This window comes from Stegastes partitus, unplaced genomic scaffold (genome assembly GCF_000690725.1).
Source record: "Stegastes partitus isolate 25-593 unplaced genomic scaffold, Stegastes_partitus-1.0.2 Scaffold1325, whole genome shotgun sequence".
Classification (NCBI taxonomy): domain Eukaryota; kingdom Metazoa; phylum Chordata; class Actinopteri; family Pomacentridae; genus Stegastes; species Stegastes partitus.
Window position 1 is genome coordinate 57,893 of NW_007579056.1, and position 24,936 is coordinate 82,828.

The following is a 24,936-nucleotide window of genomic DNA, read 5'->3' on the forward strand; positions in this document are numbered from 1 at the left end:
CATTGCACCACGAAGAACTTCTTCAGCTTCAAGCCAGTTCTGTGTTGGATAAAAAACTGTAAAATAAAGCTTCCTAAACAAGTCAGTGGCAACAAAAAGACAAAAATGTGGTAGATGTTCAATGCAAATACAAAGTTACTGGCTCAGATGGAACAGCAAGGTGCACCTCCTCAGGAACCTCTTCTTCTCACGACTAGTGATATTTTCTCTCCAAAAGAAGCACTTCTTCTTTGCCAGCCAACAGATTATTGATATGTTCACTTGAACAGCTCAGAATGTTATTTAGATTATTGACCTTGCGTTCCCTGAAAGCACCACCATGCCGCATCCAGGAATAAACCAAGAAACTGTGGAAAAAGTCGGTTTTCCAGGTAGCAAAACAAAGCTGAGAATAGCTGTGTAAACATTTTAATTTGCACAAATGTGAAAAGCATGTTGTCTGAGGAGCTCAAAACAAACTACAATCGCAGTAGCTGCCACTCAAAAGGTTTTTCTGTATTTTTTTTATTGCATTTGAGTGCAGCCTGGAGCACACATATTATCAGGGAAATCCACAGTGCCGATGCATAGTTAGTAAATTAACGCTGACGTTCTCAAACATTTATGCATCTTTAACCGCCTGATTAATGATTTACTTCATGAAGACTTGTTTCATTGCCCACAAAATGGAGGCAAGTCACCATAACATGACAGTGTAAACAGATTCATGTCACCACAACATGAGTAATACGAGTACAGACAAATAAACACACACACAAAACACATTAGTCAAATCTGAGTCAAAAGTGAACTACGTTAAAAGGGTTCCAGTGAGAGGTTACTCAGCCCTTATAACACGAGCTAAACAGCAGTTTAGCGCATATGTGGCAGCGTTTCTTTATTATTAGAGCTGGTGGGAAGGTCTTTAGGAAGCACCACCTGAGTACATTTTGGGCCTCAGCGGAGCGTAGCCGCTTGGGGGACTCGCATGTGGGAAAAACGTAGGTGTGAGCAACCTGTGAGTAAAGTTGTCTGCATAATCTCTAGCAGGCAATTACATAAGAAGCACCATTGTGTGGGCGTGTTTTGTGGGTTTGTGCTACTCACCTGTCCTGCCAGCATTTCATATAGCAGAACTCCATATGCCCACCAGTCTACAGAGCGTCCGTACGGCTGATATGCGATGATCTGTGGAGGAAGGAAGAGACAGACTTCATCAGTTCGGCTCGGTTCGACTCAAAAAGCTAATCCTGTGTCGGATAATAAGGCGACACAGCCTGCAGGCAGATGTGGGCCAATTGATTTTTCTTACCAAAGATCGGATTTGTGAACTTAGCCAGAAGTTTGGTTAAGTCCAACCTAAAGGCTCAAAAATGACCTGAAATTCATCAAGTGCAGTAAATACTTCACCACGTTTTGCTCATAGACTGTAATCAACGTTTTATCATTCATTATTTCACACATTTTAAGTGTTTTACTGCTCCCATTTTGGTAGACTATTCGTAAAGCTACACAAGAAAACTGCTTGTTGACAGTAAGCAGAATATCACGGATCCACACTAGACCGAGGCATACATGTGATCTCTCTGGACCTACGCTAGACACCGTATATTAAATATGCAGCTAGTCACAGATTCTTTAAATATTTCAGAACATGATTCATCCATTACAAGTTTAACCACTTATATATTCTGGTTCCTCCATCTGCATTGAAAGTACCTACAGTATGATTAGATCACAAAGATATTCTTCATTCATAATGCAGACACCTCAGCTGGGAAATTTTCTCATATATGACAACCTTTACCTTAGTATATTCTAATTAGATTTGTAAGCAGGACTTTTCATGGTTGTATATTTTATATACAGACTGTTGGTTCATGACTATTCTATTTTAGCAGCTCTGATTTGCCAAATGAATCAGTTCCAATCAAAATCTGCACACAAATATCCTTCATGACAAGCTGACTAGTAAACGAACAGAAGAAATTTAAGCCAACTTTATCTTAATATACTACAGACGCATATATTAGACGTCTGACAGCAGCCTTGAAAATCCCGTTTAATACTTTAAAAACTGACGGACAACTTGCTTGCTTTTCTCTTCACACAGTGACAATACTCAGACAAGGCATAAAGTCTAAAGCTTGGGGGGGGGGAGGGTGTGACCACGGCTGTGACGAGCTATGAAAGCTGGATGATCCCCGAATCACCTACATTTTAAATCACCTGCAACAATCTAATTTATTTTTTGCCATGCTTGAACAAAGAAGATAGGAAGCTCAGAGTTTCTGACAGAAAAGGAGCGTTTGGTGTGTGGGAAGGGAGCAGATAACAAATCACAGAACAGAGTCTCCGTATATCATTTTACACGAGACGAGCTCAGAGCTACAATAACAAAATGGTGCGGCTGCAGCTGAAGCTGGAAAAACACAGATGACATAGTTCTAAAAGCAAAGTTCAAGACAGGAGCAACAACTTTTACCAATAAGTGATTTTAAACTGTTGTTTAAATTGTTGATGTGATTGAAAAATGTATATGTAATTTGAGCAGATGGCAAAATTATATTTGCATGGTTTTCATATTCAGTATCATAGCGGTTGTTTTTTGTTTTTTTTTAAGTTATTTTTTTGGCCTGTTTGCCTTTATTGGATAGGACAGTTGAAAGAGAAACAGGAAAGTGGGGTAAAAGAATGGGGGAAGGGGTTGCAGCAAAGGGCCATGAGCGGGATTTGAACCCATGGCCGCTGCATCAGAGACTAATACCCCCGTACATGGGTCACCAGCTCAACCAGGTGAGTTATAGCAGCGGCCCAATAACATGGCGTTTAACAACATTTTGTCTGCTGAAAAGGTTTAGTGGTCACTACCAAAATAAAAGTTCCAATATTTAATTACGAAAGTCTATTACAAGGCGAGTCAACGACATCCAAAACAACTAAATGGCAAAAGTCAAACTTCACTTTTACTGATGATAACGACAATGGGTGTTACATTCAAAGGCAATGAGAGAAAGAACCTTAAAAGGCACTGGTGGTGTAAAAGAGCGTATATATAACCTCAGAGGACGCCCCTCTCAACTGTGACATTCTCTCTAACTGCAGAATGATTTTCTGTGGATTACACTGACATTGGCCGAGAATAGGAGCTTCACCCGTTCTGACCGTATTCACACATATTTACACTTCACACCTCCGCTTACACGTCCAACCATTGCTAGAGAGCACCGCCAAAATAACAGCAGCTGATGCAGCCATGTGCACAGACACAATTCAGGCTTACACACAATGAGGACGATACGAGCACGTCGTCGCTATCGGCTTTAAAATGAAATATCGGCATCGGCCCAAAAATGAACATTGACAGACAGACAAGACGACGCTGTCTAGCGCTGTGTCCTCAGAACAAGAGTGCAGTGAGTTAAAAGAGATTACATTTGTTTACTTGTTTTGAAACTTGCGCAGTTGGTCGGCAATGCCCTAGTTGTGGCTAATGGCAGGACTGGGTCAGAGAGGGCATCGTCCCAGTCTGTCAAATTAGGATGAAGTTTACAGTTTTTTTCCCAAAATGTTACATAAATTAAATATGGCATGTCTAGATGGAAGTTGAAGTAGTGCTTTTATTTCGTAAATATGTACATTTGCAAGCATTGTGGCTGCATCTGCATCATCTAGATTAGACTTAAGTGATAGTGGCACTGGAGGAAATACAAGAAGAGTGAGTAGCAGCTTGGTGTTTTCTGCAACAGCTGGAAAAAATATATGCACAATGAGTTCGAAAATCTAGTATCGTGCATCCCCAACACACACACACACACACACACACACACACACACACACACACACGAGACATACAGGACAATATGGTGACCAACACACAAACAACCTTAGGTGTGTAACATCAGAACTGTCATACATCGCTTTGGGTCCCTTTCTGAGTAACATTAGACCTCTGCTGCACACATGCAGCCCTGAGACCCTCCTCCAGCTCAGTAACACACACATATACACAAACAAGCACGGACAGCGTACTGTAAACTCACATGTAGCTGCACAATATATGCATGTGCACACATGAATAAAAAGCATAAACAGCCATTTGCTTAGATGTGTGGAAGCAGATTGTACCACAACCTTCACTTGCGTCACACCTGACCTCTGCATCTCCCACGGGAGTCCACAAGCGCACACACAAACACGCACACAGGTGGACGAACACGCTCGGAGCTCTGCACTGCGCTGTCACTACGCTGTCCTGGAGGCTGATGGGAGTCAGCTGGGCACGCAGTGTAGCCACATGTTTACCCTCATGCCAGAGACAAGCATGTGTGCAACCTTGCCTGCACATATGTGTGTTTGAATGTCACTATAAGGGTTGTAGTCGCAGAAAGCGTTTATACGGCACAGGCTCGATGCAGTGGGTTATGTGGCTTCATCGGTCGTCTTCAGGGTGTCATTTTTGTCTGGTATTTTCAGTGTTCAAAGGAGTGTTTTTTGCTCTTCTCTATGAAAACAGGACAAGCATTGAAAGAAGTACAGAGAACTAAAAAAAAGTCTTTTGTGTAGTATAACAAATGTATAATGCCATAAATTACAAAGATGAAAACATATGTCTAAGTTCTTTAAATCTATCTAATCTTTCATAAAAATAGAGAAAAAAAAACCCAATATCAATATGTAAATTCTTCCAAGTCACCAAAGTTGTTACTAATATTGAAAATGTGTGACTCTACATACCAAAGATATTTTACTGCTTATATTCTAATCTGTTTTCATACCTGTTTCCCATCTGCTCTATATAAGCACAGCCTGCAGTTCAGCCCAAGAACCCTGAAATGAAAACGGCTTCACAGAAATGATTGGGTTTTTTTTGTTGTTATTTTACAGAACGTAGTTTATGCAAAAGGTTGATGTTGGTAAATTTTAAATGAGATATGTAGAATAAAGTATTTTTGATGGTAAATCTTGATTTAAAGCTGAGTTTTTAATAACTTCCTTTCTCCTCGGAAACTTAAAAATCTGATGATTCTTCCTGTTTTTACAGTTTCTGGCTCACAACAGTTAAATGATGATACGGTTTTTATTAAGATAATGTGCTTTTCAAACCTGCTGGCAGGTTTTGGGGTTAAGAGTGTCAACAGTTAACAACAAAACGCATATCTACAAGGCAGTCATGTAATTATTTTTCCATGGTCTTTAACTATGTGGAAGCCTCTTATCGCGACGCCTCTATCCTTGACTCTGACCGACATGTTTCCTGAACTTGACATGGTCAGCTACATGTAAACAACATACAGACCTTGCATAACCTTTCACACGGTCACCTTATGCTTAAAACCCCCTCTCGCAAACGCCAGAGTCGTCACAGCTCTGCAGACCACAAAGATGAGGGCTGTTCTACTCATCCTGCTTGGCTGCTGCCTGTCTGAGGCAAACGTCCCGGGACAGAGGTTGACTGCTATCACATATGCTCAAGATGAGCTGCCCGCTGAAGCAGATAGCTTCACTTTGCTCAGAGAGATGATAGCTGTTTTGGATGAACAGAGAAATGAGCTGCGACACGCCAAAGAGCAACTGGTACAGCTTCAGAAAGTGCAGGGTACGTGTGGAGCGGAAATTAAAGACGCTGCAGCTTTTGCGTTGCATCGAAAATATTGTTTTGATGCTTCAGGGTCACTCGTGCTGAATTTGTGTGATTCCCCGTGCAGGGCAGACATTCATTAACAGTCCGATGGAGGAAATTTGGAAACAGCTGGATGCACTAAAGAAAGGCTACACAGGTACATCTGGATAGAATGAACATGAAAACATCACTACACTGTGTATTTACACAGTATATACATACAATTATGATGGATTCCTTCATTTGTTAACCTCATCGATAATTAATTCACTCCTAGTTTAGTGTGTTGCCTCAGTTTCTGATATTTCAGTGCACTTTCTATCACTACCTGTGTGTTTGAGATGATATTTTTTTCTGCTGTTTTTCTAAGACCATGAGGCCAGACTAAGAATCAGTGAGCTGCAGGAAGAGGAGCAGAGGAAGCAGGTGCAGCAAGTCGTGCGGCAATATACAGGTAACATACATTTACCCACAAAACCAAAATAAAACACCATCCAATCAAAAATGGGACACTTGTTATTAAAGAAGCAAGATCTTGCCACTGCAGAAGTACAGCCAACCAACCACCTCTGTGTATCATGTTTGTCCCATCGTTACTGATCAGAACTGGAGGCCCGACTGAATGCCAGTGATCTGGAGGGTCAAAGCAGACGAGTGGAGCAACTTCAGAGGGAAAGTAAAGGTAATATAACAAACAAGTCAATTATTAATGTCTAGTGAAGTAGACTCCTCTCTCATCTAAGTTCATTTTGTTTCAGCTTATGATTTATATTTGACAAAATGCTTGAAGTCATGCAGTATTCATTCCTTAATTTTGGACAAATAGAATTGAATGCCAGACTGAAGGAGCTGGAAGATAAGTTTGGAGACGCAGATGCAGAAGTAAAGGCACTGCAGGCTGCTGATCGAGGTAAAGGAATCCGTTCTGAATGATTCTATGCATCAGTGTGTACAAAATGTTTGGAATGAAAGGTGTAAAGCTTTTTTATTTTCTGTTTTGGCTTTTTAAAAAGTAATGAGACATGGCTTTCTGGTGGGATTATCTTTGTAACTAAATATTTTATGTTTGATTCCTCCTTGTCATGACAAGATCTGGATGCCAGACTGAACGCTACTGATGTTGAGGCAGCGACTCAAAGGATCCTGGTGGCACAGTTGCAGACTGAAATTAAAGGTACATTCACACAATTTAGAGATTATAAATGTGAGTAAGTAAGTGAGGAATCAGATGAAATAATAGTTGATTTTTTCACATTTTCTTGGCTGTTAGAGTTTGAGTCCAGACTGAATTCCAGTGAGAGTTTCGAGGAGGAATTAAATGCCCGACTTACGAACACAGAGACAGAGGTGGAGGCTCTGAAGACTGTTGATCAAGGTAAAGAGTTAAACAAAAAAAAAAGTCTGATTCAAACACCTCAATGCAAAAATGTGACCATTTGAGCCAATAAATATCCTGGAAGACATTTTCTTCTTTTACATAACTGTTATTCTTATCCTTTAACAAAAACAGCAACCTATATAAGTAATACAGTTCTGTCTTCGACCATTCTACCATTTTTTTTTTGGATGTTTATTTATTTGCAATCTTTTTTCCATCCTCACTGAGCAGGACTGGAGGCCAGGCTCAATGCCAGCGATCTGGAGGGTCAAAACACACGAGTGGAACAACTCCAGAAGGAAAGCAAAGGTAACACAGTGAATCATTAATACAGAGTATAGATTTTCTCTCACCTCAACTGATCTGATTTCCCTTTAAGATTTATACTTGACTGAATAAGAAAGTGGACCTTCTAACATGCACATTTTTAACAAACAGAACTGAACGTTAGACTGACAGAACTTAACGAAAAGTTTGGAGCTCTGGACACAGATGTGAAGGTGCTGCAGACTGTCGATCAAGGTAAACTAATTAGATTTCTATCACTGTTGTTTGATCATAAAAGCAGATTGTGGTCTGAGAAAACGGTCTGTTCATGTTTAATTCTTTCTTGTAATAACCAGAAATGGAGGCCAAACTGAATACAACCAATGTCCTGGTGGAGCTGCAAAGAACCCAGGTGGCACAATTACAGGTGGAAGTTAAAGGTACATTGATACATCCCAAAAGTATTGTGTCACATAATGAGTGAATATAAATTAGCCAGAAATCAAAATCACACCGTTGAGAGTTTTCATTCCTCATTTTAACTGTCAGAGTTCGAGTCCAGCCTGCAGTCCGGTAACAGTGCGGTGAAGGATCTGGCTGACCGAGTGGATAAAACCGAGACCAACGTTGAGGCCCTGAAGACAGTTGATCAAGGTAACACTTCTTTTTTTTCAGCTGCCATAAGGAGTATAAGATATTCATATGTAGACTGTTTGCAGGGTTTCCCACTTTGCCACTGATGGAAATTTCCATTAATTTTCCATGACCTCTTCATGTTTAATTTCATCTCTTACTGGTTTGTTGGTGCTGTTAGTTTCAAAAGGGATGAAAAGACTCATTTTGCTCCAGTTGAGCTTAACTACCATGTAACGCAATACATCTCTGGGGGGGGAATACAAATTTGGAAAGAAGTCTCTTTAAAATTTCTGATTTTCTTACAAAATAAATAAAATTCCCTGATTTTCCACATCTGAAAAATATACTACATCACTGATAGTGTAAATAATGACCAGTGACAGCCACTTGTAATAGAGATTAATCAAGGCTTTTGTCTTGTATCATTTAATTTGACTAAACTGTACTTGTGTTTGATTTTCCAAAGGGTTGAATTCCAGGTTGTCGGCCAGTGAAAGTCTAAGTGAGAAGCTGAAGATCAGCCTCGAAGATGCACTGAGACAAGTGCAGGTGCTCAATACAGCCAATCAAGGTAAACAGAGAACATTAAATTACCTACATTTTGTCTATATGTCGCCCAACTAACGGCTTTTCTTCTGTTAGACCTGGCAGCCAGACTGGGAGTTACTGAGAGTGTGAGTGAGGAGTTGAAAACCAAGACTGAAGTCACAGAAAGGGAGATGAAAGCTCTAAAAACAGCTGATCAAGGTAGTCTTTTGATTTTGAAAATTACACTTAGTGATGAATGGCTGTGTTGCTGCTGTGATTAAAACACTGTGTTTCATTTAATTGAAATATTCATTTTATCTTCCCACCAGAGCTCAACTCCAGAGTAGAAGCCAGTGAATCTGTGGCCAAGGAAATGAACACGCGCTTGGAAGTTACTGAAACCAAAGTGGAAGCACTGGAGAAAGGCACAAAAGGTACAAAAAATAAAATAGAATACACATTCAGTGCATAAGGAAGCTACTTTTTTTTTTTTTTGCTTAAATGTACTGTCTCTAGATTTACATGTGTTTGTAATGTACGCTCTTATTGTAGAGTTAGTGTCTCTTATTGCTGTGTCGTTGAGTTCTATGCAGTCTACATGGTGGTAGTGGTGTGTTGTTTCAGTTCATGCAACATGCTTTTGCAAATAAACACCGAATAAACAAATACTATCAATAAATAGGCTCTGTTTCATATAATCCCCTCGTTTTTAGTTTTCTACTGTTTTCGCTGTTCCCACAGACTTAGAAGCTAGATTGAGCGTCACAGAGATGCTGGGCCAGGAGATGAACACAAGGCTGGAGAATGCTGAGGCTGACGTGCAGACACTCAAAACAGCTGATCGAGGCAAGCGTGTAAAATTTGCTTACAGTTTTCCTTTTCTGTAAATAACCACGAATAATATCGCATAAAACGTTTTTTTTTTTGTTTGACCACAGATGTTTAAATGGACTGCACTGTCACACAGATAATCTCCATTCATTTAAAACGTCAGTCTTGAGTTGTTTGCAGCTGATTTTAGGGGAAATCTACTGTGCCTCATGTATTTTCATTATAGAGTTGGAGTCCAAACTGGAGGCACATCAAGCTGTACAGGAGGAGCTGAAAAATAAGGTTGAGCAAACAGCTGCAGCCGTGGAGGAGATGACGACAACAATGACTGGAGGTACGTCAGGAAGTACAAATGGGATGGCGACACTTGTTCTTTGTTTTAGCTCTACTGACAAGACAACAGTTTAATTCACACATTTCTTTTTTTCCTTTGAAAGATAAAGTGGCCTTCTCAGCTGCATTGGAGGAAAACCAAATGCACATTGGACCATTTAAGACAGAAACTACTCTTGTCTATAAGAAAGTCATCACTAACATCGGTGAAAGCTATGATCCCACAACAGGTAATGTATTAAATCTTCACATGTGGGCTTAATGCTATTTACAAACACTGTATCTTTCAGCTTTACTCCATGTCATAAGTACCTAGGCATCTTGTAGTTTCTCCTTTTTTCCTTCTCACTGATCTAATAAACTGTAAAAAAAAACAAATAACTGTGGACTTTTTTTCCTTTGCCATTGCTTAGGTGAATTACTTGTAGGTGGTTTAATGCATGTTAATACCAATAAAAATCTTACCCCCTTCCCATTTAGCCAGTCCTGCAAAACTTGTGCTACTAATGTTTTATGCCTTTGGAAATATCCATCCATCCATCCAGCCATCCATACATTATCTATACACCGCTTAATCCTCACTAGGGTCATGGGGGGACTGGAGCCTATTCCAGCTCCTTTGGAAGTATTTCTAAATTAAAAACTGAAAGATCAACTTATATAATACATCAAATAGGAGTTTTTATTTTCTGTAAATATAACTTTTAAAAAACCTTCTCACATTTTTTTCCTCTTTCTGTTCAGGTTTCTTTACAGCCCCAGTTAGCGGAGTTTACTACTTCACCTTCTACTCTCACGCTAATGGAGGAAATCCCGGCTTTTTGCTGCTGCACAAGAACGGCGAGGTTGTCGTGGGCGCCGCTGAACACCCAACCGACTCTGACCTCACTGATAACGGCTCTAATGGGGTGGTGCTGCATCTTCAGAAGGGGGACCAGGTTGACGTGCGAATGGAAGCCAGGTCGTGGGTCTGGGCAGACAGCGATCGCAACCTTTGCACCTTTACCGGTATTCTGCTGTACAATATGCCACATGATGTCAGCACTCTGTAACTTTACTGGTGCAAAAAAAACTACTCAAATAAAGCAAAAAAACATATTTTGTTGTCATGTATGTGCACACTACTTGCACTGTTTTAGATTGAAAGTGCATTCAGTAGAGAAAGGTGCAGCATTGTTTGTAGTTAAAGCCGTTCTGTTAAGCTTAGTGATTATAAGAGGCTTGTACATTATTAGATCATATTTTAAAAAGTAATGAAAGCTTCTGTTTTCAATGTTAACACTGTTACTTTTGTTTAATTGCTGTCATGCATCAGTGCATTCCAGGAATCTTACAATAGTGTGTAGAGTCTGTACAGTAATTATGTAGACGGAGCAAACGTTTTGTTCATTCAGTGTCTGTCTATTAGCTCTTGGAAATCATGTCAACGTGAAAGAATATTGAAGAGACTACAGCCCAGAGTGACAGGAGAATGTGAAAATGTGTTCAAGGCTCTACTTCCTGACCCCCTTAGGCAGGATAGCGAACATGACGCCTTGAGAAGGTGAGAAGTGTCAAGCCTTAATCCTCGACTTTCTTTCGCGCTTTTGTAAGAAGGCAGGAAGGTGCAGCGGGGAAAAGACTCCTTCTCTTATCATGCTTCATTGTTTTTAATTAGCTTGAGGGTCAAAGACTCTGTGGTGAGAGAAACCTCTGAGTAAAATCCCTGAGCTTCCCTGTTCAAATCCCTTTCCCCGAAGGAATCGTGCTGACCTTCAGTCTGACCTGACGACTGCCAACAAAGCCAGCTACGCGCTCTAAAGACTTGTTTTGACATAAGATTTTCACTGCCATTGTTGAAATATTGCAATATGTATGAGAAGGGGGCTGAAAGGTGGAGTGGTGGTTAGCAACGTTGCCTCACAGCTAGAAGGTCGCTGGTTTGCATCCCGGTGAGGACACCCAGGATCTTTCCGTGTGGAGTTTGCATGTTCTCCCTGTGCAGCGTGAGTTCTCTCCGGCTTCCTCCCACACAGTTCAAAAACATGTTGAGGTTAATTGGTGATTCTAAATTGTTCGTAGGTGTGAATGTGAGTGTGCTTGGTTGTCTGTCTCTAAGTGTGGCCCTGTGATAGACTGGTGACCTGTCCAGGGTGTCCCCTCCCTTCGCCCTAAGTCAGCTGGGATAGACTCCAGCACCCCCGCAACCCTAATGAGGATTAAGTGATGTACAGATAATGGATGGATGGACAGATGTATGAGAAGGAATGAGGCTCTATTCTTGTAAACTGAAAGCAGCCTTTCCGTGAAAACAAACAAAAAAAAACATGCTCTGAATATGATGAGAGTCAAGTTGTTTAAAACGCTACTGATTTCCTTAAAGGAAACAGTTTTACCATAACGCGGTGAACTAGGCTAATGCTAGACAGCATGCCATTGAGGACCTACTGTGACATGGCACATTGGTTGCTCGGTGTCACTGAGATTTGACCTCACAGTCTCTCTTGTGAAATTGTTCGCAATAAGGAATTAAAGCATGGAAATCATGTAGACACATCAGGTCAACGTAGCAAGGAGATCTGCAGCCTCGCGTCGGCTTGTGTCATGGGTATGGAAACAGAGAGGAGAAGAGACAGAAAGAGGGAGAAAGAGAAGAGAAATGGGAGAGGAAGCGAGAAAGAGAGTCGGAAGGCATGAAAAAACATGAAGGGAGGCCGCAGTTTGATCTTTTGTGCTACAGACACTGTAATGTCTTTACATCAGGGTCGCTCTGGTGATGACAATGTTGGTTGGTTCATTGCTGGATTGACTGCTAGTTTGATGGCCATTTCACCACTATGGTCCAGGCTGAAATATGTAATAACCATTGAATGGATGTCCATGTTGCAAAAACCATTTAAAGTTCATCCTAATCAATTCACAATGTGTTGGCACAACTGACACTGACAGAACCCCTGTTACTGTTCATCTGGAGTCATGACAAGGTCGACCTTTTTATTTTACAGTGAAATGTGTAAACAATAAGTTTGGTACAAACATTGTACAAACTTCCCCGACTTGTGATGTTCAGTACAATTCCACATCATACGTCATCCCAGGGCCTTTTGCATAGTAAGGTCAAGACCTTACAATTTGAGATTATGTCAGATTCAACTTTTCCCTTTCCCCACGTAAGAAACAGTAGCAAGAAAAAACTCTGGCAGAACCAGGCTCAGGGAGGGTGACTATCTGCCTCGACTGGTTGGGGTGAGGTAACAAAAAGAAACATACAAATAATGCACAAGAGAGCAATAACCAGTGGAGAGGTTGTTGGGGTGTTTAACCAGCATATTAACTTGCTTTCTGTCCGTGCTAATTACCAAATGCTAACATGCTAACATGCTAATCTATAGTGGTGAACATGATAGACATAACTGCTTAACATCAGTATTTTTATTCTAAATATGCCAACATTAGAATTTAGGGGCTCTTAGACTCTTGCCTTGTATCTCTAGTCTTCAATGTTTGCTATCAGAGGACAGGTCAAGACAGCAAGAAAGAAAGAGACGAATGTTCTCCAAATGAAAATTTTCTTTTGATTCCGAAAATTTTAAAAAAGTCAAGCTTTACTGTTTCTCTGTTGTCGTGTTGCTGTCACACTGTCACAATCCCTTTTTCTCTCAGCCCTCACATCTTACTGTGTAGGAAGTCCAAACCAAAAGAATGAGGCTAGAAGATTTGGATTCGGTCAGTGAGACTGATGCGAAAAGAAGGAGGAAAAGGAAGGAAAAACCAGAGGACAATTGGAGTTCAGCAAAAAGAGACTGTTTAGATCAGTTTCAGGCCATTCTGCAGAGCGCTGCACTAATGTGACGCCGCTGTGACTCGTTGCCCTTGCCACCCATCGCCTAGTCTGCAACAACACCAGCGGACAAATACAGTTTCAGGCACGGTGACCTTCGTACTCCCAACCACCTCGTTAAGTCTCCATCTTCAGTTTTTCCACTTATTTAGCATCTATGGGAATGTTTATTTGCTTTGCTTTCATTTGCACGAGCCCGATGCATAGAGTGCTCGCTCCTTCCGCTAGGTTGCCAGTGATGGAAATAGTCAAGCGTGACTTGTGCCTGACATTCTCGGCTCTCATCTCGTTTTATTTTATTTTTTTATTTTATCCTATGAAAGCCCCTGGCTAGTCGAGCTGATTCACTGAAGTACATATGTGTGATGCGTGTGCGCCAGTGAAAGAGGTTCGGAGAAAAACAGATTTTGTTCTTTCTGATTAGCGCTTAGAGTCGTTTGGTGCTTAGATTTTGAATTTGTCAGCATGTGTGTGTTCGTGTACCTGCTCTTGTGACTTGAACAGTCTGCGTTTTCTGTGTATATTTTGTGTGTGTGTGTGTGTGTGTGTGTTTGTGTGTGTGTGCATGGGCATCGCCGCAGACATCTCTCTCCCATTAGGCCTAATGCTACATGACAGTTCTGGATCAGACTGCTAGCTATTCAAGGCTACTCTCCTCACCACAGACACACACACACACACGTACGAGTGCACGCAAGTACCAACCTATGCTCCATGTTCTTCATACAAAAACACAATGTGGTTGAATCCTACAATGCACAACAGCGCCCTTATGACCAACACTGTTCCAGGGTGCAACGTGAACATTCGCCTTTCTGTTGCTACGTGGTCGCTCTGAGGAATGCGTGTGCTGTGGAGCGGCGCGCATCGGGCCATGCTTTGGTGGTCTGTTTTTGAAAGCCTTTCTCTGCGCTGTATGTGCCTGTGCTGTTGGTTGGTTTCATTCACTGATGATATTAATGAGCAGCCTTAAGGGTTTACGTGAGAATCCTGCTCTGCAAGTTAAACAGCACCTTTTTTTACGTTTGACTCCCCCCCAAAACCTTGAATCCTTTAATGCAACCTGATAGCATCTTTCACCACCTGAGGCTGTATAAGTACAACAACACTCAGGTGACTGTACCCGGATAATTTTAGGCTGTCTAGTTTGGACAAGACATGAATACATTTACACTTATTTGGGCTTGAAAGGTTAAGCAAAAAATATCTGCATCCAATGTTAGAGAGTTCATTGTTATGCAGTTCTTCCATTCTGAATTTAGGGAATTTTTCCTTGGTCAAGGTGAATGGATAATTTTCCAAACAGCTCCAAAACAGACAGACGAAGTAAGATAAATGCTTCTATGTAGGTCAAAATATTAATTATACAGTAACCATAGGTGCAAATTTAGTGCACAGGATGTATTATCACTGACAGTGTAAATTATTTCCTCTATGTTAATCATGAATCTGTTGCCAGCAGCTTATGAATACATTGTCAGTTTATGATACATTGTTGTGCCAAGAAAATGCAGTCTATTGTGTAACCTAATGGCACTAGAGGAAACAAAATATGCATATGCATGACCCTGAGGCAGAAAGGAGAGGAGAGGTTTCATCAACAATGCGTAAAAGGGCGGAAGAAAAAAGCATTTCTGGATTTTTTAATAATGTGGTAAACTAACATCTGAAGGATTTCTTGCTTCTGCACGATGCCTCATTCGTTCTGCATTTGCCTCGTTTCTTTCTCTCTTCTTCCACCTTCTTCTCACTTCTCACTTGCTTTTCCAGTCACAGAAAAAGTGATTTTGTGAGACTACTAATAGCTCTGATCTGAAATCACTGGTTTTGGGTGCCTCGGTAATTGGCCAAGAGTTTAAAATTGGAACTAAAAAGAATGTGGCCGGATGACAACTCCATGATGAGTCAGGGTTGCTATTCCTAGTTCGCCAACTTTTGAGGAATTTAAAAAAAAAAAAAAACAGCCACAGTCATTACTCAGCCTTAAAATTGAACTATATACATCTCTGCAATTTAAACAACCCCGAGTCACGCATAGTTGCCTGAAGAAAAACCACGTAGGTCTAATTACCAATTAGCAAACTACCTTTCAAAGTTATGTAATTGTGCTATAATGCAATTAGCTTTTTCTTTAAAACTAATTATTTTCCTTCGTGAAAGCAAATTAAAGTATAACAGATGCAACACTGTGCATGGCTTTTTGTGGCCTTATAATATGTTAGTTTCATAAGTTCTGCGCGTTCATCCCGAATTATCACACATGAACTAACTACAGCAGAACACCAGCTCAGCCTCTGAAAAGTGGGACTTCACTGATGACTACATTTTTATATCATCCTGACACAACAAACTCCGCAACTGCTGTTTCAGCCCACAGAGGAGCGAACGTGGAAGCAGACACCCGGGCTTCTTAATGCCACACTGCAGCAAGGACCAAGTAGAGCAAAGAGGAAAATGGACCATGTCAGACAGTTCAATATCCTCAGAGGCTCTCCTGAAATGTCACACACGAACCAAGAAATGTATTTCAAACCTCGCTGTCTTTTGATTCTTTTCCTTCATCGTCTGGTTACTTTTGTCAGCTTCTGCTCTTTTTTTCCTCACAGTTAATACCTCATGTTTCCCCTGTTTTCCGTTTGCTCTCTTCTCTCTCTTGCTTCCTATCTCTTTCTCTCTGTGTCAAAGTCACTGAGGTGTAAATTCACATTAGTGTGAGCATTCCTCCCAGACAGGAGCTACCAATGACTGGGTATATAGGTCACAGTAAACACAGCGAAAACCCAGCGCCAGAACATGTGTGTGTGTCTCTGTGTGTGGCAGCGAACAGCAGGAACGCTGCTGCATTCTGTCACATGTGTGTCGGCAGCCAGGGACCCGCCGCAACATAGAAGTGTACTCGAGCGCTGACGGAGTTGCGAGCACGTGAGCAGGTGTGTGAACATTTCTCATCTCGCAGTATCTCACATATACTGAGATGCTTATACAAAGGTTCACAGACCCAGCAGCACAGCTCTGGTTCAGAATATAGAAAAAAAATGGGGGAATTTAGGGGGGAAAAAAAATTGTTGTTGAGCCAATGTTGATACGCTCCAATTTTATTATTTCCCCAGAAACCAAACAGTTTTTATAGAGCTGAAATTATATGCGGAATAATTGATTATTTGATGACTAAAATGTTTTGATTACTGATTTGCTTCTCGTCGTTTTTAACACAAAAAGAGGACAAATGGCCCCTCTCATTCCAGCATTTTAGGTGTGAATATTTGTTAATTGCACTGTTTTCTATTATAGATAACTCAAAACATGGGACGTTTTGACTACTGGTCACAATAAACAGCCATTTGAATTTGTTTGCTTGAGCTTCAGGGAATAACGGTGGTCATAGTTCACTATTTATCTGAGCAGAAAAAGTAAAGACATGCAAATATTAGGATATTCAACAATTTCCCTGAGGTTTGCACCAAAGTGATCAATAAAGTTCTATTCTATTCTATTCTATTCTATTCTATTCTATTCTATTCTATTCTATTCTATTCTATTCTATCTAAATACATTCACAAATGAAAGGAAAAGAAAGAGACTCATCACAGCAGCAAATGAAAAGGCAACTTCGCAAACCTAACTAAATGAATACAAAGAAATGGTAGCTGAAGCCATCAGCTCAGCCATGTAGCAAAACTAAGGAGACAATACAGTCTGTCGCTGGTTTCATGAGCGGACGTTTAGACAGAGCACCCAACATGGCCAGCAGGGGGCATGGGTGAACTGGTCTGCAAACTGGAATTCTATTAATTTGCAGCAGAACCAGAACATATACACATGAGTGGCTGAGACTGAATGGTAAAGGCTGCATACAGAGCTAACCGAAAGAACCATTTTTTAATTTGTCCAGTAACAACTCTGTCTTCATCAGAGTCAAAATGACTCCTGACAGATACACCACTGGTGCAGATGTGAGTAAATGCTCATGTAATGCCACTCTAGCCAATCAATTGTTAAGAATATCCTAGCTGAAGTGTATTGATAATAAATAAGAAAACAAAATTCTGGCACAAGGTGTGAAAAGTTAGTGAACCTATGATAGTTTAGACTGTACTTCGTTATTTAAAGTAAACTACATGGGGTAGACTTTGATTGAATGAAGATTTCCAATAGTTACTTATTAAAAAGGAAAACGTGTAAATTGGAAACCTACTCCTGTATAATGTATCAGCATCATTTCTGGTAACTTTGTTCAAATTACAGAGATGGACAAATGGCCTGTGAAAAATTACAATCAAGTTATGTCTGGAAAAAGTCATTTTAACTATGTTTTATATATATTTAATACATATGCAGAAATATATAAAATCATAGTAACTAAAAAATACTGATGGTAGATGTACATTATTTATTTGGGGAGTCAAAACCATAGTAATAAACTGTGCTGGTTACACATGCATATCTGAGCAGACCGTATGGACCACGTAGAGCTTGTGACTCATGAAACAGATGGTCAGTATGTACAATTTCAAAAGAAGCTTTGATAAGGATGCTCCCTTCATGTATCCTTGGTGGGAGCCTTTCTACAGGCCACAACATTCAAATCACAAGATGTACCGAAAACAAAAATTTGCGACACAGCTCAAGACAGGAGGTGAGAATCTGGTGATGGTGATACTTTGCTGAGACCTACTTTTTCTCAAAACTTTTCTAACTATTTGGTGTTAGAGTAACGCAGGGAGCTCGGTCGTCAGATAAGGAGTAAAATACAGGCCGACAAAGGTCTGCAAAATGTTAACGGTGAAGTTATGGAGGAGGTAAATCATCCTTGATTCACTGAACTCATCTTTCTATGACTTCAAGTTGAATAGATCAAACGTTACCCAGGGCGCACATGAGCACACTCTTATGAAATTACTGAAAAATGTATTCAAATGAAACAGTTTTGACTAGTTTTTGGGACAACAAGATGGGGGAATATTCTATTTGGAGCTGTTTAAGTGCAAAGTAGATACAATAGAAGTGGACACAGGTTAAAAAAAAAAACTGCAAGTAGCAGAACTATTTACACAAAGCAGGAGTCTGACCTGTGAAGTAAAATTCACCGGTTAAGTATATTAGCAGGTTATTCTTCTGTCACAAACTGTTTTAAAACACTTTCCCTCAATTATCTCTGAAAATGTCACCACTGTGATCCCATTTTTAAGGTCAGCCCCCACTTAGCTGGAGTGTTTCAGAGTGAGTGCAAGTGTTTGTGTGTCCTGATGAAAGCCGAGTGTTCAGGTGGATGCGTATCTGTGGACGTCCAATTTAACACACTGTCGCAGCACGCGTCGCTGTCATCGATACCGCCATGCAAGAGTGACTTTGCGTAAAATAGGTGAGATAGAACGTATATATCGGCGCGCGGTGCTATGGAAACAGAATCTGCTCCGACCCCCCCGCTGTGTCATCCAAGGACCGGCGCATTAGTGTCAGTCTGACTCTGAACGATCGCAGCATGTTCACCCTGCGTCTGTGAGGTGGAATTAACCTCGCAGTCTATAAGAGGGGTTTTAGAGAGAATCAATAACCAGCTCGCAATTAAACAGAGGCCAACTAGCTGATAATGGGCAGAGTTGGACGAACTAAATTAGTACATATAAACTTCTACAATCAGACCTTTTGTATTTTATTTTATTTTAACTGAAAAATGTGTTAATGTTTTTCTTGGTTAGGGCTTTTGATAAGTTCTATTCAATTTTTTTTTTTTTATTTAACTTTATTTTTACTTTTGTATAACAGGCTAATACCCCAAAAACTGCAAAACTAGTTGCAATAATGATACGCTGCCTTAGTCATTCATTCAGCTGGTCAACTTGGACCTCAGGGCCTGATTATACTCCCTTGATGCAAACACAGACAGCTGTGGACACCACGGACACGCAGTTGTTCTGATTATACAACTTTCTCTTCCGCTTGGAGGAATCATCCCATACGTGTGCGGTCTATCGGTGTCTATATGATCCCAACATATGTGCTGTTGGTGCTGTTGGTGTCCTTGCATTGAAGTGGACAGTCCACAGAATTGGACGGCACGGGGATGTCCGCACTTCAAGCAAAACCTCTGATGACGAAATTTCCGTCACTCTGACCCAAGCAGACCCCAGTGTGGTCGCGGATGTGGAAAGTAGAATACTGGCCTCCGGACTGTACTACACTCCTGCCCTGAGTGAAGTGGGGTTTCACTGGGACCGGACCCTGTCTAACTGATAAACACGAGATCGGCTGAACAGTCAGAGGACCGTCAGAAATAACTGGCCCGGAAATAGTTAAGAAATGGGCATACAGTATTAATACTGCATGCGAGTGTGCTGGAGTGATAGAAGTTAGTCCTGCATGAATGAACCTTCCGAACTATTCTAAGACAGGCACACATGAAAAAGCGGTAAAGATTCCTGCTACATTTTTACACGGATGTTACCAGTCGACATGAGGATGACGGCAATCGTTAGCACAAATGTAAAGGTCAAATTTTCAAGTCAAGTCTTGAAATAATTTGTCCCAGAAGCTGAACAAAAGCAACGATCCCATAAAGGATAAATGCTTGCTCACGAGAAAACGCATTGGGATGCATGGGGACACCAGCCTGTACGTTTGGATTAAGTTTGGACTTGCCAGCAGACACACTGGGTGTCTGTCTGACTGGGACACTTACGTCATTAGAAAGTGCTTGCGCGCGCGTGTGTGTGTCTGTGTGTGTGTGTGTGTGTGTGTTGTCTATCCTGAGGCACTGACCTTAATCTGGAGCACAAGGGTGACACAGGCTCAGACCAGACAGTGACAGAAATGACCTCATGCATCAAAACATGAACGCGCGCAGACATTTCATACACACACACACACACACACACACACACACACACACACACACACACACACACACACACACACACATCTCTACATATTCAGTCGTGCCTACCTCTGGAGCGATGTAGTCCGGAGTGCCGCAGAAGGTTCGCGTGGTCACTCCTTCTGACATGTTTTCTTTACACATGCCAAAGTCAGCAATCTTAATGTGTCCCTCAGCGTCCAGCATCACGTTGTCCAACTTCAGATCCCTGAGGAAGCAGAGGGGCATTCAAAACATGCTTTCAGATGTTGACGTTCCTTCGAGGACTTGGTTTCAGTGGGTGCCCTTCACTGAAAATCAGTCTACCCAGTTATTAGACTACTTATTCCAAACAAGCTCCTGTTGCTGCTGCTGATGGATGGTTTTACAGAAGAGATAATAAATGCAACAATGGCATTAAAACAGACTTTTTTTTTTTTTTTTATACCCACACATTTGTTTTTTACTTTAAAAGAAGAATTTGAAGGATACTTCCTGATGTGTTTATGATGTTTACATTGCGTAAAGTCGTTTCTACTCACCTGTAAATGACTCCTTTAGTGTGCAGGAAGAAGAGACCAACAGCGATCTCTGCTGCATAGAACCTGCAACAGCAACCATACATTTACAGATTTACAACGAAAGGAAACTTGATGTTCAGCTGCAGAAGCTAACACGTTGTACACAAAGCAGAGAGCTCGTCACTGTTAATAGACATTGCTGTAATCATGTTGTGATACCAGGAGAAACATGAGGCTGCTTTCAAAACTAAAAGTATGTACTAAATGTTCTAAACTGTACATGGAGTTAGAAAATGATTCATTAAAGAGCAGAATTAAAGGACCAGTTGCTGATAAATTGATGAGCCTTACACTGCCTGGGGCTCTTTGAACTTTCCCACTTGTTGGATATGGTACATGAGGTCTCCCCCGTTCACGTACTCCATGACAAAGTACAGACGGTCCTGTGGTCGTACAGAGGGATAAAAGAAAAGAGGAGTTAGGATTAGGTGAGACAAACTGTGCATTTCCAATATTTCCACAGAACTTTAACATTTCCGGTCGAGGCTCTAAACAGAAAGAGTCAGTTCAGCGTTGAAGCCTAACCCTGCTGTCTGAGCTGCTCCATCTTTACTGCTACTCTTTCCATGACAAGGTGACCTAAAAAGCCCACAACAAAGCGCTTCATGGAAAAACACAGACATCTGTCAGGTAACATTGTCTTTGCCTTGCAGTGCTGGTCTCTTACTGCCCATGACACGTTTGGCCTGACCCCAGTCTAGATGTATTTGATGGTTCCTTTCTAGCAAAAACAAAAAAGCAGCTATCCAACACTGCAGTAGACGTATACTGACAACAAAGCTTAACCTCCTAAAATGTTTGACATCAGGTATGAGCTCTGACCCCCGCTGCACTGCAGAGACAACGCCTCCAGCAAAATAAACAGTACAGCTTCTCTACATCCCTGCACCTCTAACGCTAAACTTCTCTGTGCTGTCGCTCAGAGAATGAGTCACAAAAATGCTTCAGTTTGACTTCGGTCTAATGGATGTTGACAATTTGCTGTCGAAGCAAAACAAATCCACAATATTGTGTGTGCAACTTGTGTACTTCTGTTAATTGTGCTAAAAACGTCAGCCAGCGTACAAGACTGTGCAAGCTCTACTGTTGTACCTTTGCAAAGGAAAGTACAAACATGAACAGAAATAAAATGAAGGGAAAGCTCTTCTAAATGATTTCTGTAAACTATGAGCGTCCAATGTAAGTTTCTCTCCCTTGTTTCTTGTCATCTCTCTACGGAATGCGTAAAATGCCGCCCAAAACAATAATAATAATAATTATAGATGCACGATATATCAGCGACCACATCAGTATCAGCTGATGTTAGTGTTTTTTTCCCCCATATATCAGTATCAGTCTGATTAACAAATTTAGCTGATGTGAAAAACCGATGATTGTCTAACATTAGCAACTTCGTCTTTTCATTTGATATTGCTGCTATTTCACAGATGTTTTTACTTAAATGGTCCTGGACTTGAACGTTAAATATGTTAAAATATGTTTTACTTTTGTTACGTAATAAAGAAGATTATGTAGTCTAATTTGGTATTAGAGGCTTATTTTAAATAGTTTTCACGTTCTCACAGTGCTTACTGATACTCATTTTTCAGTGTGAACAAAACTTGAATATCGACATCGGTAATATCGGTTATCGACGATATCAGAAAACTTAATATTGGATATCGGTATCGGCCAGAAATTTTAATATTGTGCATCGCGAATAATAATGACAACAACAACCATCATCACCATCATCATCATCATTAGCTAGAGTGGGTGCATTTATTTCTGTTAATTGCCAAATAATTGCCTTGATAACTGTTGCTACCATTTGTCAAAGCGTGCAGTAATACAAGATTTTCACAACTGTTCATTTAATTTTTTATTTTTTTTTTAGAAACATCTTGATTTCTCAAGCATATTGAAAAACTGAATAAGACCATTTATTTCAACTGGTGCAAGCTTAGTCTTTGGTAAAGAGTGAGATTATTTTAAAATGGAAGTTTGGCCTTAAAGCCAGAGTGCAGAACTTGAACACATACATCTGTGACATTCAAGCTCTTACCAAAAAGTTCTATTCTAATCCAGTTCTAGTTCTATCTGCAGCAGGTAAATCTCGCTGTATTTCACAGTATACTGGTGAGTTTAACTTGCACTCGTTTTACTGCACTAGTGCACCAGTAGTATAGATCTTTACATTTAACTAGCACAGACTGGTTTGCAGAAGTTGAAGAAAGGTGCAACAGAGAAAGATTGAACTACAGCCAGTAGGTGTATTGTGAAAGCTGTGGCGGATAAAAGGAAGCAAGGGTCCAAGGAAAGTTTTTGATGCTCTAGATAAAAAGAAACTCGACTTTCAGAGGAAGAATCTTTAAAAGGAATCGATCGAAGGCAGGGCGTTCTTCATCAGCAGGCGATGACAGTGTTTGTGTAATTAATCTCACTGCAGGACAGGGGAAGGCAAAAGTCCTGTACTGTAGGAATAAATCTGGAGAGACAGCTAAATCCCATTAAATACGTGTCTGTGCCTCGTTTCCTTTTTATGATCATTTATATAGCAAAGGCAGCTGTTCCTTAACTGTAACTGTTCCTTACACAGAAAACACACCAGAACTATGTGACCTGACAGAACCAAGAGACCAGCTGGACTCTCTAATAACAGTTAGACACTAAAACAATATGCAAATCTCCTCCCTCAGTGTAGGACGGTTTACTGACGGTCTCACAAGTTCATAATAATTTGACAAATGAGCACAACTTCGATTTTCTAGATGTTCCACCATCGACATAACCGGAGAATGTCAGAGCACAAGTAATGCTCTGTTAATGACCCAGAAAATTAAAAAATACAAGAGAGTTGTTGTGAAACTGTGAGAGCAAGAATGTTCTTTTTGTATTTGTTTTTGTGTGTGAATTCATGAATATGCTATGAGTGGTGCCAGGCTTTGTCTCCTCCTAATTCCTCTGCCTGTTCACCGGGGCTCTGCTCAGCTGCTGATTTTAGCCTCGTTTCCCTGAGAAATCTGATTGCTCGTAGACATTTATCTGCAGTCTAGCTCTAGTCGCGTACTGAACAGATTTAACAACAAGTATTTTTAAAAGAAAACTATTGATTTGATTCAGTTTTGTATTTGTGGAGTGGAGTGTGAAATATTCATAGCCTGAGTAACTCAGCTGTCAAGCCTCTTCACAAACGTTTTGTTCCTCAAACTTGTTGTTTCTTTGCCAATTTATGTTTGTATTCAAAATCCATTATTAGTTCATTAATCATCCAAATAAATAATCATATTTAACCATCTTAAATTTGGTTTTCAACGAAGTAATCTGCAACTGCTACAGTCAAACTACCACTATTACTGATGGTACTGCGACAACAATAGTTGTTAAAGGGGCACTTAACCAATTGTACAAACGTAGTTCAGCTTAGTTTACTAGCACAAGGTCTCTGTGTGAAAACAGTTGTAGGTTTTCTGAAGCTCTGGAGCAGCTTTGTCAAGAAAAACAACCCCGATGATGTTGTCGTGGTTCTCTCAGCTGAGGTTTGGAGACCACACAGTTTACAGAAGGTTTAATGATGGATGCTATGATGTTACATTAGAGGAAAACTACAAGTCAAGGTTTTTGGATCTTGACCAATTCTAGGAAATCTCAGTTTTCAGTCATTGCAAATTTGATAGTGAACTGTCTCTCACAAGTCCCCCAAGTTGTACAATGTTAAATTGTGACTAAGTTGCTGAATTTGGCTGATACATATGTTATGGCAGGACAACAAAAAAAGTTTGGCTGCAAGATAAATGAATTCTTAATCTTTAGAAGATCTGGCTCAGGGTTGAGGATCTTTTTTTTTTTTTTTTTTTAAATGGATAGTGAATGAATAGTAGCGCATAACTTTTTTTTAACATTTAGCAGACATACCTGTGTTTGAGCGTGTCTGCAGCCTAGTACACATTAGGACATGTCTGGTTCTTTCAGTCAAAGGTATGTAAAGCTTTACAAAGCAAGAGCAGAGAGAGGGGAGCCTGTAAATGCCATCAAATTACTGTGTAAACCCAGACGTCTGTATTGACTCTCCTATTTATGCAAGCACAATGCACCAAAATGAATCGTGTGTTGGAGTGCATGTGTGCT

General features: G+C 40.5%; 1 protein-coding gene across 1 annotated transcript in view; it reads right to left on the reverse strand.

Moving 5' to 3' along the window:
- LOC103369747 (protein kinase C alpha type-like) overlaps window positions 1-24,936 on the reverse strand; it is a gene marked incomplete at its 5' end in the record, with an annotated part of 117,393 nt that overhangs the window by 23,342 nt on the left and 69,115 nt on the right. Inside the window, 4 exons of the mRNA XM_008298541.1 lie at window positions 1,087-1,167; window positions 20,339-20,477; window positions 20,791-20,853; window positions 21,121-21,212. Coding sequence (XP_008296763.1) covers window positions 1,087-1,167; window positions 20,339-20,477; window positions 20,791-20,853; window positions 21,121-21,212 — 375 coding nt within the window. The remainder of the gene's footprint in view (window positions 1-1,086; window positions 1,168-20,338; window positions 20,478-20,790; window positions 20,854-21,120; window positions 21,213-24,936) is intronic.